General features: G+C 41.6%; 2 protein-coding genes and 1 long non-coding RNA gene across 3 annotated transcripts; 2 read left to right on the forward strand and 1 right to left on the reverse strand.

Moving 5' to 3' along the window:
• Nucleotides 1–1,226: 1,226 nt before the first annotated feature.
• Nucleotides 1,227–8,758, forward strand: LOC148885365 (cytosolic 5'-nucleotidase 3-like). Its single transcript, XM_089018358.1, has 10 exons — nucleotides 1,227–1,366; nucleotides 1,682–1,780; nucleotides 1,975–2,044; nucleotides 2,129–2,175; nucleotides 3,377–3,462; nucleotides 3,560–3,649; nucleotides 4,596–4,758; nucleotides 6,025–6,225; nucleotides 7,401–7,507; nucleotides 8,646–8,758. The coding sequence occupies exons 1-10, from the start codon at nucleotides 1,364–1,366 to the stop codon at nucleotides 8,650–8,652; spliced, it is 873 nt and encodes a 290-aa protein (XP_088874484.1). The 5' UTR covers nucleotides 1,227–1,363; the 3' UTR covers nucleotides 8,653–8,758.
• LOC148885366 (peptidyl-prolyl cis-trans isomerase FKBP10-like) lies at nucleotides 7,520–14,835 on the reverse strand. The gene is made up of 10 exons (XM_089018356.1): nucleotides 14,369–14,835; nucleotides 13,279–13,424; nucleotides 12,574–12,763; nucleotides 12,359–12,504; nucleotides 11,448–11,637; nucleotides 11,182–11,327; nucleotides 10,923–11,118; nucleotides 10,595–10,737; nucleotides 10,345–10,508; nucleotides 7,520–8,747 (listed from the first exon to the last, which is right to left on the reverse strand). Exons 1-10 carry the CDS (start codon nucleotides 14,557–14,559, stop codon nucleotides 8,577–8,579), a joined length of 1,683 nt encoding a protein of 560 aa, XP_088874482.1. The 5' UTR covers nucleotides 14,560–14,835; the 3' UTR covers nucleotides 7,520–8,576.
• Nucleotides 10,829–11,493, forward strand: LOC148885367 (uncharacterized). The gene is made up of 4 exons (XR_016118021.1): nucleotides 10,829–10,966; nucleotides 11,057–11,126; nucleotides 11,207–11,296; nucleotides 11,362–11,493. It is a non-coding gene; the product is annotated as an uncharacterized LOC148885367 (long non-coding RNA).
• Nucleotides 14,836–15,069: the final 234 nt, after the last annotated feature.

A 15,069-nucleotide genomic window follows, 5' to 3' on the forward strand; every position in this document is an offset into this window, starting at 1 on the left:
CATGAGACATTGTTTCATTCCACACCTTATGACAAGTTTGGCATTGTACTTTGTATGTATTGTTATATTTCCTTAATGGTGTAATGAAGGCATTCCAGTAATCTGTCAGATGTTTTACAAAGCCAACCATTCCTAAAGCGCCAAAAGAATATTTTTGCTCATTTATTAGTCTTAAAGGGCTTTTAAGTCACCCTCGCACTTTGATTTGGATTTCTGAAATATGGTTCCAGTTGAAAATAAAATACAGCAAAATGACAACTTTTTTGTTCTCGTTAGACTGTTATTGCTGTAACTCAGACCAAGTTCATGAGATTTTGCATTGCTTCGTTGTGTGTGTGTGTGTGCGCGCGTGTTTGCCCCCCCCCCCCCCCGAAAAAAAGAGATTTAAGATTAAAATAGTCATTGGTATTATGATTGCGTGTCGTGATTCCATGTGTGACAAAAACTCAGAAAACCTCGAAAGGTCTGTTACTAATGGTGGGCCGTCAATCAAAGAGAATCAACGAGACGTCCAGCAGTATTGCGGTTTGTGAAGTGAACGCTGGCGCGTGTGGCTGCCGCTGCTCACACACAGAAAAAAATCCTGTAACTGTAAAGTGACCTTGAGAGTTTTGAAAGGTGCTTAAAAATGAAATGTATTATTATTATTATTACAAATCCCTCCCTAACAGCCGGAATTCCCATCACGAATGCAGTGTAAACGACGTGTATTCATACGTCACAAAAAAGGCAGGGAAAAGGAAGTACTATGTACGCATGCGCTTCTTTATTTTTCCGTATTTATAATTCTATTTGCGTGGTCTTGTGTGCTTTTTGCAGTTTATCGTATTTATTTTATTTATTTGTTTGTTTTACGTACACACGCAACCCATTTCATTTATCATTTTCCGATATCAAGGAGAATTGATTTGTCTGGCGTAATACAAATCACGTGTTTTCACACGTCATAAAAGAGGCAGGGGAAGGGAAGTACTCTTTGCGCATGCGCATGTTTAGTTTCCGTATTTGTTTTACTAACAGATTCAACTAACTAATTGAATACTATATCCTTTTCCGGTGTCCGAGGAGCGTTGATTTATCTGGTGGAATATGAACCACTCGGACTTCGTGACTAGGTTATTACGTCACGTTTTTCTCTGTCACGTGACCATCACCGCTCCACAAGCAGGACCCCAAAAGAAGACGTCACTTTTTTTCCTGGTCATGTGACAATACGTCACTGACAAGCGCCTGCAAATAAAACTTCATTTTCCCCGCCCGCTTTCATTCGACGCAAACTTTGAAGCGCTGTCATTTCCCTCACATTGTTTCCAGTTAAACGCATTTTCTTCGAAATAAACTGTTTACATACAGTTTTCTGGACATGGTAATTCTAGCTCGAATATTATACGGGGTGACTCTGTTGTGCCCGAAATGAATGCTACTCGAGCTCCCTTCCCTTAGTCTTCGTATTCGTAGGATAGCCTCAAGCTAATTGCTGTCGTAAGGGTATAACGCGATTTTTGACTTACCGACTAAGTATTTAGGAAATTCGTATTAATGTAGGATTTTTTCATGTTTTTTTCGGTTTATACAACCATGTGACATTGTACTTTGTGATCAGCTTACTACCGAGTATGCCGTTTGCATGTTAAAGTGACACTCCTTGGCCCGTATAATATAAAATAAACTTTATTTTCAGATCCCCGAGTTGTCCAACCCCTCTGTGTGTATGAGGGACCCGCAGAGAGTCCAAGAGATCCTCCAGTCCATGCAGAAAGCGGGTTCAAACACGTTACAGGTCAGACACCGGTTATTTACATCTGATGACATGCGAAACAATGAAGTTCATAAGACTACAAAAACAGTATAAAGGCTGGCGATCAGTCTATGATATAGCCACTTAGCATTCCATCTCAGCCGCCACACAAATGATAACAAGAACTATTTAAAATGAATGGGTAGTTAAGTTGATGTTGTTATGTCTTCTAATAGGTCATCTCGGACTTTGATATGACTCTAACGAGATTTGCGTTTAATGGTAAAAGATGTCCCACTTGTCACAGTAAGTACACGTGAGGGATTTAATATATGTAAGATAAATGGTTGACTCAGTGGGTAAGAAATTGTTTTGTGTTTATGTTCACAGATATTCTCGACAACAGCAAGCTAATCTCTGAAGAATGCAAAGGAAAGGTGGGAGGAAAGTTGGATTCACATTCACAGATATGTCCTTTGTTACATGAGGTTTCCTTATTTGCACACCTAATGTCTCACATTTTTTTTGGGAGTGATCTTTATTTGTTTTGTGGGTGGGTGGGGTTACATTAAACTTCCTGGAACAATTTTAATGAAATACAATGATACCTTGGCTTATGAACTTAATTGGTTCCCAGACAGTGTGTAAGGTGAAAAGTGTGTATCCCAAAAATTAATTTCCCATTGGAAACCATTAAAATGAGAATAATCCGTTCCCAGGTCCCCATAAAACATAATTTTCTACTTTCTAATTTTCTAAGCCTTAAAACTACACAAAATATACCTTATTTTATGTATAATAAATGTGCTATGGTATTATAATTAAAGAAATAAACTACTGTGTAATAAAGTTGTTTTATTTACCTTTGTGATGGTCGTTGATGGCTTGATGGAATCGAGTGGCATTAAACACTTGAAGAGGAACATAGCCTTCTTCTTTCACCATTTTGAGGAATGATGCCTTGTAGGTGCTTTCTATGCGATAATTTTATCTAGTTCCCCATCAATTGTGTTCTGTTTAGCTGGGTTGATAGCTTTTTGCATCAAGTGTACAGATGGCTTGTGCGGGTTGTTTGTGGAGCCTGATTGATGGGATATTTTAACCTTGCAGTCTACACTCGGCCTTTGAACTATCAAAGTTAAAACTCTCTCACTGTCGTCTTCCTGTTTCTTTAATGTTTAAACCACCTCCCCTCACTGCTGTGTTCTTGACCAATCACGTGGCTTTAACCGAAGACTGGGGGCGGGGCATAGAGGACAAAAACAGTCGGCTGCCATTTTCTTGTTAGGAGAACGGGCCCGTTCGCGAACACCACATCACTCATTGTGGCAGCTGCGTGTGTATCCCGAAAAATAGTCCGTATGCCAAGGTAAAATTTTCATAAATTTAACATTCGTAAACTGAAAATTTCATAAGCCAAGGGGTTCGTAAATCGAGGTATCACTGTAGACTAGGCAGGCTGTTTTTACTGTGTTTTTGCTTTATTTGTTTTTAAATATATATTTTTGTGATTTAAAAATAAAATAATGTGTTTTAGCAATTTACAAGGTACCTCAATGAAGTCATTAAGTTGGCCAATGCAGTTCAACAAGCATAAAAGCATTTTTTCATGCGGTATTTATCTTTCTTTGACCTCAGTTGAAAGATCTGTTGAACACCTACTACCCCATTGAGATCGACTCGTCACGTTCCATCGCAGAGAAGCTGCCGCTCATGGTGGAGTGGTGAGTCGCTCGCTCCTCTTCAAAATGGCCGCCGCCGCCCGACGTGATGAACACGGACGGGGGCTCATCCGTCGTCTGTGCTTTTTGCGACCAAAAGGTGGACCAAAGCGCACGAGCTGCTGGTGCAGCAGGAGATCAGGAAGGACCTGCTGGCCACGGTGGTGCGAGAGTCTGACGCCAAGCTCAGGTCACACACATGCTAATGCTTAGCTAGTTGGCTGGCTATCTATTAGCTAGCTGGCTATCTGTTAGCTAGCTAGCTAGCTAGTTTTTGATTTATTTGACTTACTGCCAGACGATGTGCAAAAATGTGTCCACTCCAGCGCCAGGGTTTTTGTCATTTTCACTCAAATTGCAGGGCCCACAGAATATTGAGTTTTTGCACGACATAAACATCCAAAGCAGCGTAAGAAATCTTGAACGCTTGCCGCATGTGGCTGCCGCTGCTCACCCACAGAAAAACGGATCCAGTGACTGTAAAGTGACCTTGACAGTTTTGAAAGGCGGTTACAAATGAAATGTTTTATTATTATTGTCATGATTATGATTATTATTATTATGCTTACACTCTTGATTTGTTTGGAGTAAATTCTAATCCCAAAAACATCAATGATTTCCCATATTTTTATTCCTTTTTTTAATTTTATTTCGGCCATTAAGTGTGCATCTGGGTACCACCATGTGATAACATTAAGTCATCATTGCCCTTGACTGTATCCAGAAAAAAAAGATTGGATTGGATTAGCCTTGGTGACATTTACATTTCACCACAGCAAAGTTATGGAAGGAAGAGGAAAGGAAAGGAAGAAGTAGAAAAACAAAATATCGGAGCTGCTGGAAAGGCAGCCACTCTCGCCGCACCATCTTGAAGTAAAAAAAAAAAAAATAATAATATGGCAACACAAAGACAATCATTCAATCTTAAGCACTTTCTGCACCCTCTTTGTCATATGAAGCAGTTCTAGATGAAATAGGAGAGGATCAAAGAATCCTTTTCACCAGTGAATCAGGGACGTCATGGTGATTTAAATGTCATGTCTACTACAAGCTAAATGTTGAATGCAAACACAAAGCTGTAAAAAAAAAGTTAAATACATTGATGTAGCTGATGCAAATGTGGGCCGGTGTTACAGGGAGGGATACCAGCTGTTCTTTTCACACCTGCACCAGCACAGCATCCCTCTGCTCATCTTCTCGGCTGGCATCGGAGACATTTTGGAAGAGGTTATCCGCCAGGCGGGAGTTTTCCACACCAACGTCAAGGTCTTCTCCAACTACATGGACTTTGACCAGGCCGTGAGTTTTGAAAACCTGTCTTGAAATTCAAGCTGGGGGAACTCACTCAACTCATTCACTGGCAGACGATGTGCGAAAAAATGTGTCCACTCCAGTGCCAGGGTTTTTGTCATTTTCACTCAAATTGCAGGACCCACAGACTTTTGAGTTTTAGGAGCACATATACATTCAATGCAGCGTAAGAAATCTTAGATTTTCAGCTTTCGCCAGAAAAAAAGAGTGAATTCCTAAATTACATGCGTCTGGAGTTATATGAACTTAAAATGAGGGTGACTGTCCAAAATACAATGCAATACATACATATTAGGGAAAGTCGTTAAGATTGCATAACTGTGACTGTAAAGTGACCTTGAAGTGTTTTGAAAGGTGCTTGTAAAGGAAATGTATTATTATTATTGCATCTATTAGCTAGATAGCTAGCTTTCTATCTATTTGAGTTACTTCTGTGTTGAGTGAACACTTGGGTGTGTGTGTGTGTGTGTGTGTGTGTGTGTGTGTGTGTGTGTGGCTGCCGCTGCTCACCCACAGAAAAACGTATCATGTGACTGTCAAGTGACCTTGAGTTTTGAAAGGCGCTTATAAATTAAATGTATTATTATTATTTTTTTTTTAATTATTATTATTATTATTATTAACAACAGCTGAAGCTGGAACAAAGCACTAAAATGGAAAAGGGGAATGCTGCCTCATTGGAGAAGAAAAAAACTGCCAGATGCCATGGTGAGTGCTTTATCGGCACCCAAACAAGAAAAAAAAACCCCGAACGCTATTCCCGAATTGAAAAAAAAAAAAGACTTAATGAAGAAAAAAATACTTAATTCGTAAGTTATATGGGTCTGATACTACTACTACTAATAATAATAACAATAATAATAATAATAATACATTTAATTTCTAAGTGCCTTTCAAAACTCTCAAGGACACTTTACAGTCACTGGATTTTTTTGTGCGGGTGAGCAGCGGCAGTCATTCGCGCCACCCGAAAGTAACACAGCAGCAAAGTTGTGAAAGGAAGACGAAAGAGTGGGGACAGATGTACAAAAGGCTAATTCTGCCCCCTTGTGGAAGGGTAAAAACATTGCTAGAGGTCCGACCAGCGCTTTATCGGCACACACCCAAAAAAAATCAAAATCCGAACAAATTGGGGAATGGCGCTCCACGTCATATTTTCAATTCGCGAAGGGCAGTGAATGATTTAAATACCATTGCTCAACTCGACTCCACTAGCTTGAAATTTTAAGGTTGCGACGTCCTCCCTCCCACCAGGGGGTGCTGAGGGCCTTCAAGGGAGACCTGATCCACATCTACAATAAACGGGAGGGCGCGCTGCTCAACACGGGTCACTTCCAGGAGCTTCGAGCTCGACCCAACGTGCTCCTGCTGGGAGACTCTCTGGGCGACCTGACCATGGCCGACGGCGTGCATGACATGGAGAACGTCCTCAAGATTGGCTTCCTCAATGACAAGGTGAGGCCAGACACACACACACACACACACACACACACACACACACACACACACACACACACACACACACACACACACACACACACACACACACACACACACACACACACACACACACACACACACACACACACACACACACACACACACACACACACACACGCACACACACATTCCTATTTCAATGTTTTTGTGAGGTCCGGATAACTCCAGATCAGGAGTGAGGACCACCGTTGCTAGTTTTGAGAAGAACTAGTGTTACATTTGAACACTAAACATCACCCCATTTCCCACTTCAACTTCTTTGAAAACAAAGAAATAAAAAGTGGACTGGAAACTGAAATAACAGCAGGAGTGAGGTTTCTGAATGGGTACATTCAAAGTCCTCACCCCTGTAGTGAATTTGGTTAAAATATTGTTTGACTTTTTGTGGTATGAACTTTTCACTCTCATTAACCACGCGCGCACACACACACATAAACACACACAGTGAGTAAAAAGTGTGTGTATCCCAGTGAAATGAAAATACACACCAAAAAAATCATTTTGGGTGAATTTGTGAGGACCTTTTTGAAACTTTAACAGATGCATATAGAGAGCCTCTAGAAGCCTTTAGAATGAAAAACTTGAGGACCGGCCAAAAGGTCCTCACCTGTCAAAAATGTCCTCATTACGTATGGTACACACACACGCATTCCTGTTTCAAAAGTTTTGTGAGGTCCGGATAACTCCAGATAAGCAGTGAGGACCACCGTACTTTTTGTGGTATGAAATGTTTCCTCATTAACCATGCACACACATAAACACACACAGTGAGTAAAAAGTGTGTGTATCCAAGTGAAATGAAAATACACACCAAAAAATCATTTTGGGTGAATTTGTGAGGACCTTTTTGAAACTTTAACAGATGCATATAGAGAGCCTCTAGAAGCCTTGAGAATGAAAAACTTGTGAGGACCGGCCAAAAGGTCCTCACCTGTCAAAAATGTCCCCACTACGTATTGTATAAAATGTTAGTGGTCCTCACAAGACTACTCATACAAGCACACAATCTAGTTGCTTTTAGTCTACCAAATATTAACACACTTAAAGGTGTGATTTGTTTTTATTTTTTTTATATATATATATATTATTATTATTATTATTTTTTTTTTGATGGCGACGGTCTTGTTTAGGTGGAGGAGCGGAAGCAGTCATATTTGGACTCTTACGATATTGTGCTGCTGAAGGACGAGACCCTGGATGTGCCCAACGCCGTTCTTCTCTACCTCACTGGAAACAAGTAACCCCATTTTGATTTCAAGAGACACTTGGACACTCCCCGATGAACTTTTTCGTTTTTTTTTTTTACATCTTCGTTTGCATACTTAAGCATGATGCAAACTGCAGAACATGGGGCTTTTAAATTTTTAACCAATTCTATAACTGGACACAAAACAGTCAGCCCTCCATGAATGTGATGTCATTTTAGCACGTGTTTCACTCATTCACTGCCATACATGTGCAAAAATATGTCCACTACAGTGCCAGGGTTTTTGTCATTATCACTCGAATTGCAGGACCCATAGAATATTGAGTTTTAGGCCCACATAAACATTCAACGCAATGTAAGAAACCTTAAACTCTCTTCTTTCATCAGAAAAAAAGAGTTAATTCCTAAGTTATATGGGTCTGGAGTTATATGAACTTGAAATGAGGGTGGCTGTCCAAAATACAATGCAATACATACCTATTGGTTTATATAGCTCTTTAACAACAGCTGAAGCTGGAACAAAGCGCTAACATGGAAAAAGGGAAATGGTGCCCCCTTGTGGAAGGGTCTTTAAAAAAAAAAAAGACTTTACAGCAGTTCCTGTATGTCTTTTTCTACTTCTTCCTTTGCTTTCCTCTTCTTTCTATAACTTTGCTGCTGTCAAATGTAAATTTCTTCACTGCGAGACTAATAAAGGCTAACCCAATCAAAAAAAAAAACATTGCCAGAGGCCATGGACAGCGCTTTATCGGCACCCATGCATGAAAAAACAAAACATATTCGGGAATGGCGCTCTACGTCATATGTTCAATTCGTGAATGGCAGTGAATGAGTTAAAATGACAGTTGAGGAAAGAAAAAAAATATCTCACAAAAATACTCCCTTTAGACTCTTCTTTAAGCACAACATTCAATACAAGAACGCTAGAAAATCACGATGATCCGCTTCCACCTTGTAGGTTCAGAGTTTGACAATGGCGGTGTACCTAATATTACGTCCTTATCAATATTCCAAAAATAGTGGCTTGTTGGACATCACAGTGTGCAGGTAGCTCAGAGGACTTGGAGGGGGGGGGGGGGGGGGGGGTGGACTCTCCGATTTACAACTCATCCCTCTCATCCGTTTGTATCGTCACCTCCTGGGCGACGATCTTCCCGTCCTTGTCCAGGTCTTGACTGTTGAACATGTCCAGGATAATGGCATCTGGCGGCACGCCGGGTCTAAGGCGGCCGTTGCCCCGCTGCACTTGTAGCATAATGAAGTCCGAAAACTGCGAGAGGGGGCGAGATGTTCATGGTATCATTTTCTGATTTAAAGATATGTTTATAACACGGTGGAAATTGTTTTATAGATTTTTATTTTTACACCCATATGTCATGAAGATAATTGTATTGAAAATGAAGGCGTTTGGGTGCGACCATTTACTGTATTTAAGGACAACCGACACCTCCGGACAAGTTGCGTCCATAATTTGTAAAATCACTTCTACTGAGCACATTTTACAAATATTCCACTGCATATAGCTATATTTTACTTTTTAAGACTCGCGCTGAATATTCAGGAAGTCTTGTTTTCGAGTTGGTGACGATTCCTGACGCCCCTGACCGAGAAAGCGACACACAATGCATTTTGGGTACTTTGTTTGGTCTGAAAACATCGTGTTGATGGCGAAATTAGATGGAAAACACATAACGCGATGGTGAATCGTTGTGTGCTGCACCAAGACTATTATTTGATACTAGTTGACAGAAATTCCCAGCAGACAAATCATCCCATTTCCAATGGATGGCTTGTGCGCCATCTTGTGTACTTTCTGGGAGCTACATTGGAGTCCAGATGCCTCAAAATGAGACGGAAGGACTTCTTTAATCGATTGCAAACATTTATGCTTTCCTCTTCAGAACTATTTCAATCATTCATAACTGGATGAGTAACAAGAAAGCATCTTCTGCAAATCTGAACTCTCTGAAGCCATTGTTTTGATTCTCGAGCAGGGCAGTTTGTGACGGTGTATCCTGCTGTGACGTCACGAACAAGGAGGCGGGACTTTCTTAATTTTGCCATTTCTGAGCTCATTTTATGGCAGTTTTGGGACACTAAGTCATTTTTATTGGTGTTTTGCATTTGACTAAAAATATCAGGGTATTTTAGATACTATAAAATGTTTTTCTGATGTCAATTAGGAAACAAAAACATGGTGTCGGTTGTCCTTTAAATAAATAGTTAAATAAATACAGTAAAGTCTCGTTATATCGATATTCAAGGGAGTCCGAAAAAATATCGATATAACCGGGACTATCGATATATCCGACCCTGTTTGCATGTAATTTTCTCCGTGCGTGCATAGAAATAGTATCGATATAACCGGGACTATCGATATACCCGATATCGATATAACGAGACTTTACTGTACATAGCTATAGATATCTATCTAGCTAGTGATACAAAAGCTAGCTAAAAAGATCTGTAACTAGCTATATTGTCTAGCTGGCTAGCTATCTATTAGCTATCTGGCTCGCTATATAGCTATCTAGCTCGCTGGCTCGCTATCTAGCTCAATGGCTATTAGCTGGTTGGCTAGCTTTCTATCTATTTGAGTTACTTCCGTGTTGAGTGAACGCTGGCGTGTGTGGCTGCCGCTGCTCACCCACAGAAAAAAAATATCCTGTGACTGTAAAGTGACCTTGAGAGTTTTGAAAGGTGCTTATAAATGAAATGTATTATTTTTATTATTATACACCGGAAAATACGGTAACACTCCATCCATGTATCAAATTAAAATGGCAACTTAACATACACGTGTCTGTTTTCAAAAAAAGTTCAGCCCTAACATGAAGGAACGGGTTAGTTACGGGGTGGTCGATTACCTCTTGCAGGGGAACCTGTCCATCAGCGTCCATGTCCATGGCGTTGAACAGGGGCTCGGGGACGTCCCCCAACCACACAAACATGAAGCCGTCGGGGACGCCTTTCTGCAGCTCCACAAGCTCCAGCTGGAAAAACAGCACGGCGCTGCCCGGAACCACGCCGGCTGCCGTCCAAACACAGGACACATCATGAGATACGTACCTCAACCCCCATGAGAATGGCACTTTCTAATGGATTGAATCTTCCGACCTCCATTTTCCCCATGACCCCAGTGCGGCGGGACCACCACCTCCCTGGCTTCACCCTCGCACATGCCCATCAGACCCTGTTCCAGGCCCGGGATCACCTCGTTGGAACCCAATGTGGTGACCGACGGCGAGTCTTGTTGGTCCCTATGTGAACGCACGCACGCGCAGACAGACAATTCAAGATCCTCCCTTCAAAAATAACTCGCAAGTCCACTTTGGTTGTGTGTGTGGAAACCTTGATGCCATGCGGGCATTCGTGCTGTTGCCACGGAAACGTAAAGAGTAGCAAAGTGAGTCCATGCAGGAAGTTTACAGCGGGTGTCGCTCACGAGGAATACAGCGACGTGCCGTCCATCAGTGAGCAGTTGTAGCGGTAACGCAGCCAGTCGTTCTTCTGACTGCCCGATCCGACGATGCACTCTTGGGGTCGGTGTAACACTTTTACCTGCACCTCGTCTTTCAGGTTGTGGAAATCCAGCACGTGGATGTGGAACACCAGTACAGCCGAGCCGGGGATGAGATCACCTGAGACAGTACAAATATACAGTGTATATACGCGTACACATAGGCTTACTGTTGCAAACTTACTGACGCCTTCTCCTCCATACGCCAGGTGAGGTGGAACCACCACCTTCCTCTTCTCGCCCATACAAAGACCCTCCAGAGCTCGATCAATGCCCGCGATGACCAAACCTCGCCCCACGTATGTATTGTATGTGCTGTTCCTCTGGTAGCTGACGCACAAACACATTTTTTTTTTATCAACAGACTGAAGGAACAAAGTCGACCTGTTGAGTCATCGTTCAAGCCAGTGTTGACACTTTGTGACAAAAGTCGAATTGATGGGTGTTCACCTGGAGTCAAATTTGGTGCCATCTTGGAAGGTGCCATTGTAGTGATAGCGGATGAAGTCCCCCGCGGCGCTCCGCCGCTCGCAGTTGTCTGGGACTTCCAGGACCTCAACCGTGATGTCATCTTTGTTGTTGAATACGTCCACCATCAGGACCTCAAATACCAGCGTGGCCTGGGGGGGAACCGCACTTCCTGGTAGGGAACGCGCCATGTTTCTAAGATGCTAGCTTAGATGCTATTTAAAAAACATGTCATTATAAACATAGCATACAGACGATAAGACATTAAAAATATTTTAAGAGCAATATAATACAGCTAACATCCGATTTACGACCAGCTCGACTTACGACCACCCGTACTTACGACCATGACGTCTAGACCCTATTTTTTTTTTTTTTTAATTCAACGCCTGGCAACGCTACGTGCTAGCAGGCCAGTAACGCGTAGGACAATTTTGGCCTGGCAGCCAGCATCTCACTCAGCAATCGACCGTGTGATGGCACCAGAGGGGGGGAAATTTGCGAGTCTTTTAGCCTCCGAGTCTCTATTCAACATTTTGAATGGATTTCGACTTACGACCGTTTGGTCGGAACGGAACTCAGTCGCAAGTCGGATGTTACCTGTATTTATCCACCTTTCACTTGTGTGTCTCATTTAAAAGCAATGCATTGTTTCACAAAATGGATGATGAAATGTAAATGAAAACAAATACTCCCCAAATGAACACAGTTAATAATAAAAAGTCTCAAAGAGGGAGCATTAATGTCATCATCATTAAAAAAAAAAATAGAATTTAAGTCAAATATATAATTCATGTTGTTTCGGCTATCAAACAACCCAAGTTACTACATATTAAAAAAAAACATACACGGAGAGTTTCGCTCAAGGTTACAAAATGGCGGCTTTTTCATACCGTGTCCTCTCTCTCCGTAGGCAAGAAATGGCGGGACGATGATGATGCGCCTTTCTGCGATGCACATTCCCAGCAGGCCTTCCTCCATACCCTCGATCAGGTCACCTTGCCCCAAATACGTATCGTAGGTTGTGTTGTTGGCGTGGCTAAAACACAGACGCATGTAAGTTATTGTTTAAAAATACACAAAAAACAACAGAAAGACACCCATTTACCTGGATAGAAAAGTTTTCCCGGTTAGCAAGGTGCCGTTGCAGTGATAGCGCACAAAGTCGGAGGCGTTGGCGGCGCGAACGCATCGCTCAGGTTTGCTGAGTATGCGGATTTGGACTTTGTCTTGGGGGTTCCAAATGTCCAGCAGTAGCACGTCGTACACTAAGATGGCATTTGGTGGGATCACGCCGCCTGCGGGGGTATCCATTTCAAAAAAGATCAAAAGCACAGCAAAATTACAGTGATACCTTGGCTTACGAACGTAATTGGTTCCCAGACAGAGGGTGTAAGGCAAAAAGTGTGTATCCCAAAAATTAATTTCCCATAGGAAACCATTAAAATGAGAATAATCCGTTCCCAGGTCCCCATAAAACATAATTTTCTACTGTTTAGTAGAAAATTCTTCATTGCTGCGTTCTTGACCAATCACGTGGCTTTAACCGAAGACTGCGTGTGGGGAATAGAGGACATAAACAGTCGGCTGCCATTTTGTTGTTAGAAGAACGGGCTCGTTCGCGAACGACACATCACTCATTGTGGCAGCTCCGTGTTTATCCCGAAAAAAAGTTCGTAGAAGAATTTTGATAAATTTAACGTTTGTGAACCGAAAAGTTCGTAAACCAAGGTATCACTGTACTCATTTTTAATGTAGGAAGTAAAAATAAGCACTCAGGTATTTGTACATCTCGCCACTGTACGAGCGTTACCTGTTCCTACGCTCCCGTAGGCCAAATGCGGCGGGACGATGATCCTGCGGCGCTCGTTGACACAGGCGCCAAGCATGCCGCGGTCCATTCCGTGGATGAGGTGGCCGACCCCCACCTGACTGATCATCGCCTTTCCTCGGACGTGACTGTATGTAAGTGCAAAAATGAAAACAAATATATGTAAAATTAACTCATTCACTGCCATTCACAAATGTATTCGGGAATTGAACATATGACCTAGAGCGCCATTCCCGAATTTGTTCGGGTTTTGGGGTTTCATGCTTGGGTGCTGATAAGCGCTGGTCAGACTTCTGGCAATGTTTTTTCTTATCCTCAAGAGGATTTTCCTTGTTAGCGCTTTGTTCCAGCATCAGCTGTTGTAAAAGCGCTATATAAACCAGTATCTATGTGTTGCATTGTATTTTGGACACCCGCCCTCAGTTCATCCTCATATAACTCCAGACCCATACAATTTAGGAATTAACTCTTTTTTTCTGATATAAAAAGTGAGGATCCTGGATCGAGTGACAATGACATAAACCCTGGAACTGTCGTGGACATGTTTTGGCACATTGTCTGGTAGTGAATAAGTTAATAACTAAATGAATTTGATTTTTGAATTAAATTAATGAATTATATATTGAATGTGTTGGCTAGGTAAAATTATATACATCTGAAAAGATAGTTTTCATTCCGTTTCAGATATATTTGTTGAAAATAACAAAAAATATATATTTTTGGGGTTGTATTTAAGGTGAGGGGCTAAAAATTCTTACCTTTAGAAAATTAACTCAAATCCTTGCACAAAACAATACTATTAAATGCGATACTTGACTAAAGGGGGGACATTTTTTCACAAATTTTGTAAATTTAAAAAGATGCCTGACATGTTTATGCATCAGTGATTAAAATTGCACATTAAAATAACAAAAAAGAAATTAAAATTATTTTTTCAGGAAAAAAAAACACAAATTACAAGTTAACTATTGCGACATCGCTACTTATATTAAAAGCCACCCAGACGTACATTCGCAGCTCAAACTTTGGCGATTAAACGCAAACCAATCCTAAATGACGGGAAAAAACTCACCTGGAGTCGAACACCGTTCCGTTCGAATCAAAGGTTCCGTTGAAGTGGTACCGAACAAAGTCCTCTGTTTGGACCTCGCGGGGGCATCGTTTTGGCATGTGGTAACGTTCCACCACGACGTCCAGCGGGGGAGACAATTCGGGCTGACATTTCACGGCGGTGACGTGGAGGAAAAACAGAAGGAGAAACATTTCGACTTTAGGGAGAGAGGAGCAAGGCCAATCTGACGCTGCAGAACCGAACCAGCCAGTAGTACATCTTGAGAAAACACTCAGGATAACAATCAAAAGTTAGTTCCATTGACGAATTTCAAAATAACACGTAATTAAAGTTTTACACTGTCGAGCTGTACTGTTTCTCAAATAATGCAAATCACTGATCACATAAATCGATGTGATTGGAAGTCACCCACATATTAATTGAACTAAACTAGATAGACTGTTAGCTACAAGGTTGTTACTGATCGACTGAGCGCGCCTAGTCTTTATTTTGAAGGACGCAGACTGAACGTCCTTTTCCCGTCATGTTGGTTTTCCATCAAACTTTACTTATCTTCGTCGTCGTGGCTGCAAGAGAGAAGGGGGAGAGGGGAATGGCCCTTAATGGAATTGTGCAAACGTGTAACTATTTCTGAGACTGATAACAGCCCCCCCCCCCAAAAAAAAAGGGAAAATAAAGGAATAAAAATGAGTTTCATAGGT

Source organism: Hippocampus bargibanti, linkage group LG17 (assembly GCF_051943395.1).
Source record: "Hippocampus bargibanti isolate YZ-2025 linkage group LG17, ASM5194339v1, whole genome shotgun sequence".
Taxonomy (NCBI): Eukaryota; Metazoa; Chordata; class Actinopteri; order Syngnathiformes; family Syngnathidae; genus Hippocampus; species Hippocampus bargibanti.

Coding starts and splice junctions, on each gene's coding strand:
- LOC148885365 (XM_089018358.1), top strand. Junction 2,045..2,128: donor AAGATGTCCCACTTGTCACA/GTAAGTACACGT, acceptor TTATGTTCACAG/ATATTCTCGACAACAGCAAG. Junction 3,650..4,595: donor GAGTCTGACGCCAAGCTCAG/GTCACACACATG, acceptor CCGGTGTTACAG/GGAGGGATACCAGCTGTTCT.
- LOC148885366 (XM_089018356.1), bottom strand. CDS start 14,559: ATGTTTCTCCTTCTGTTTTTCCTCCACGTCACCGCCGTGAAATGTCAG. Junction 12,764..13,278: donor CTACGGGAGCGTAGGAACAG/GTAACGCTCGTA, acceptor ATACCCCCGCAG/GCGGCGTGATCCCACCAAAT. Junction 10,509..10,594: donor GGGTCATGGGGAAAATGGAG/GTCGGAAGATTC, acceptor TTTGGACGGCAG/CCGGCGTGGTTCCGGGCAGC.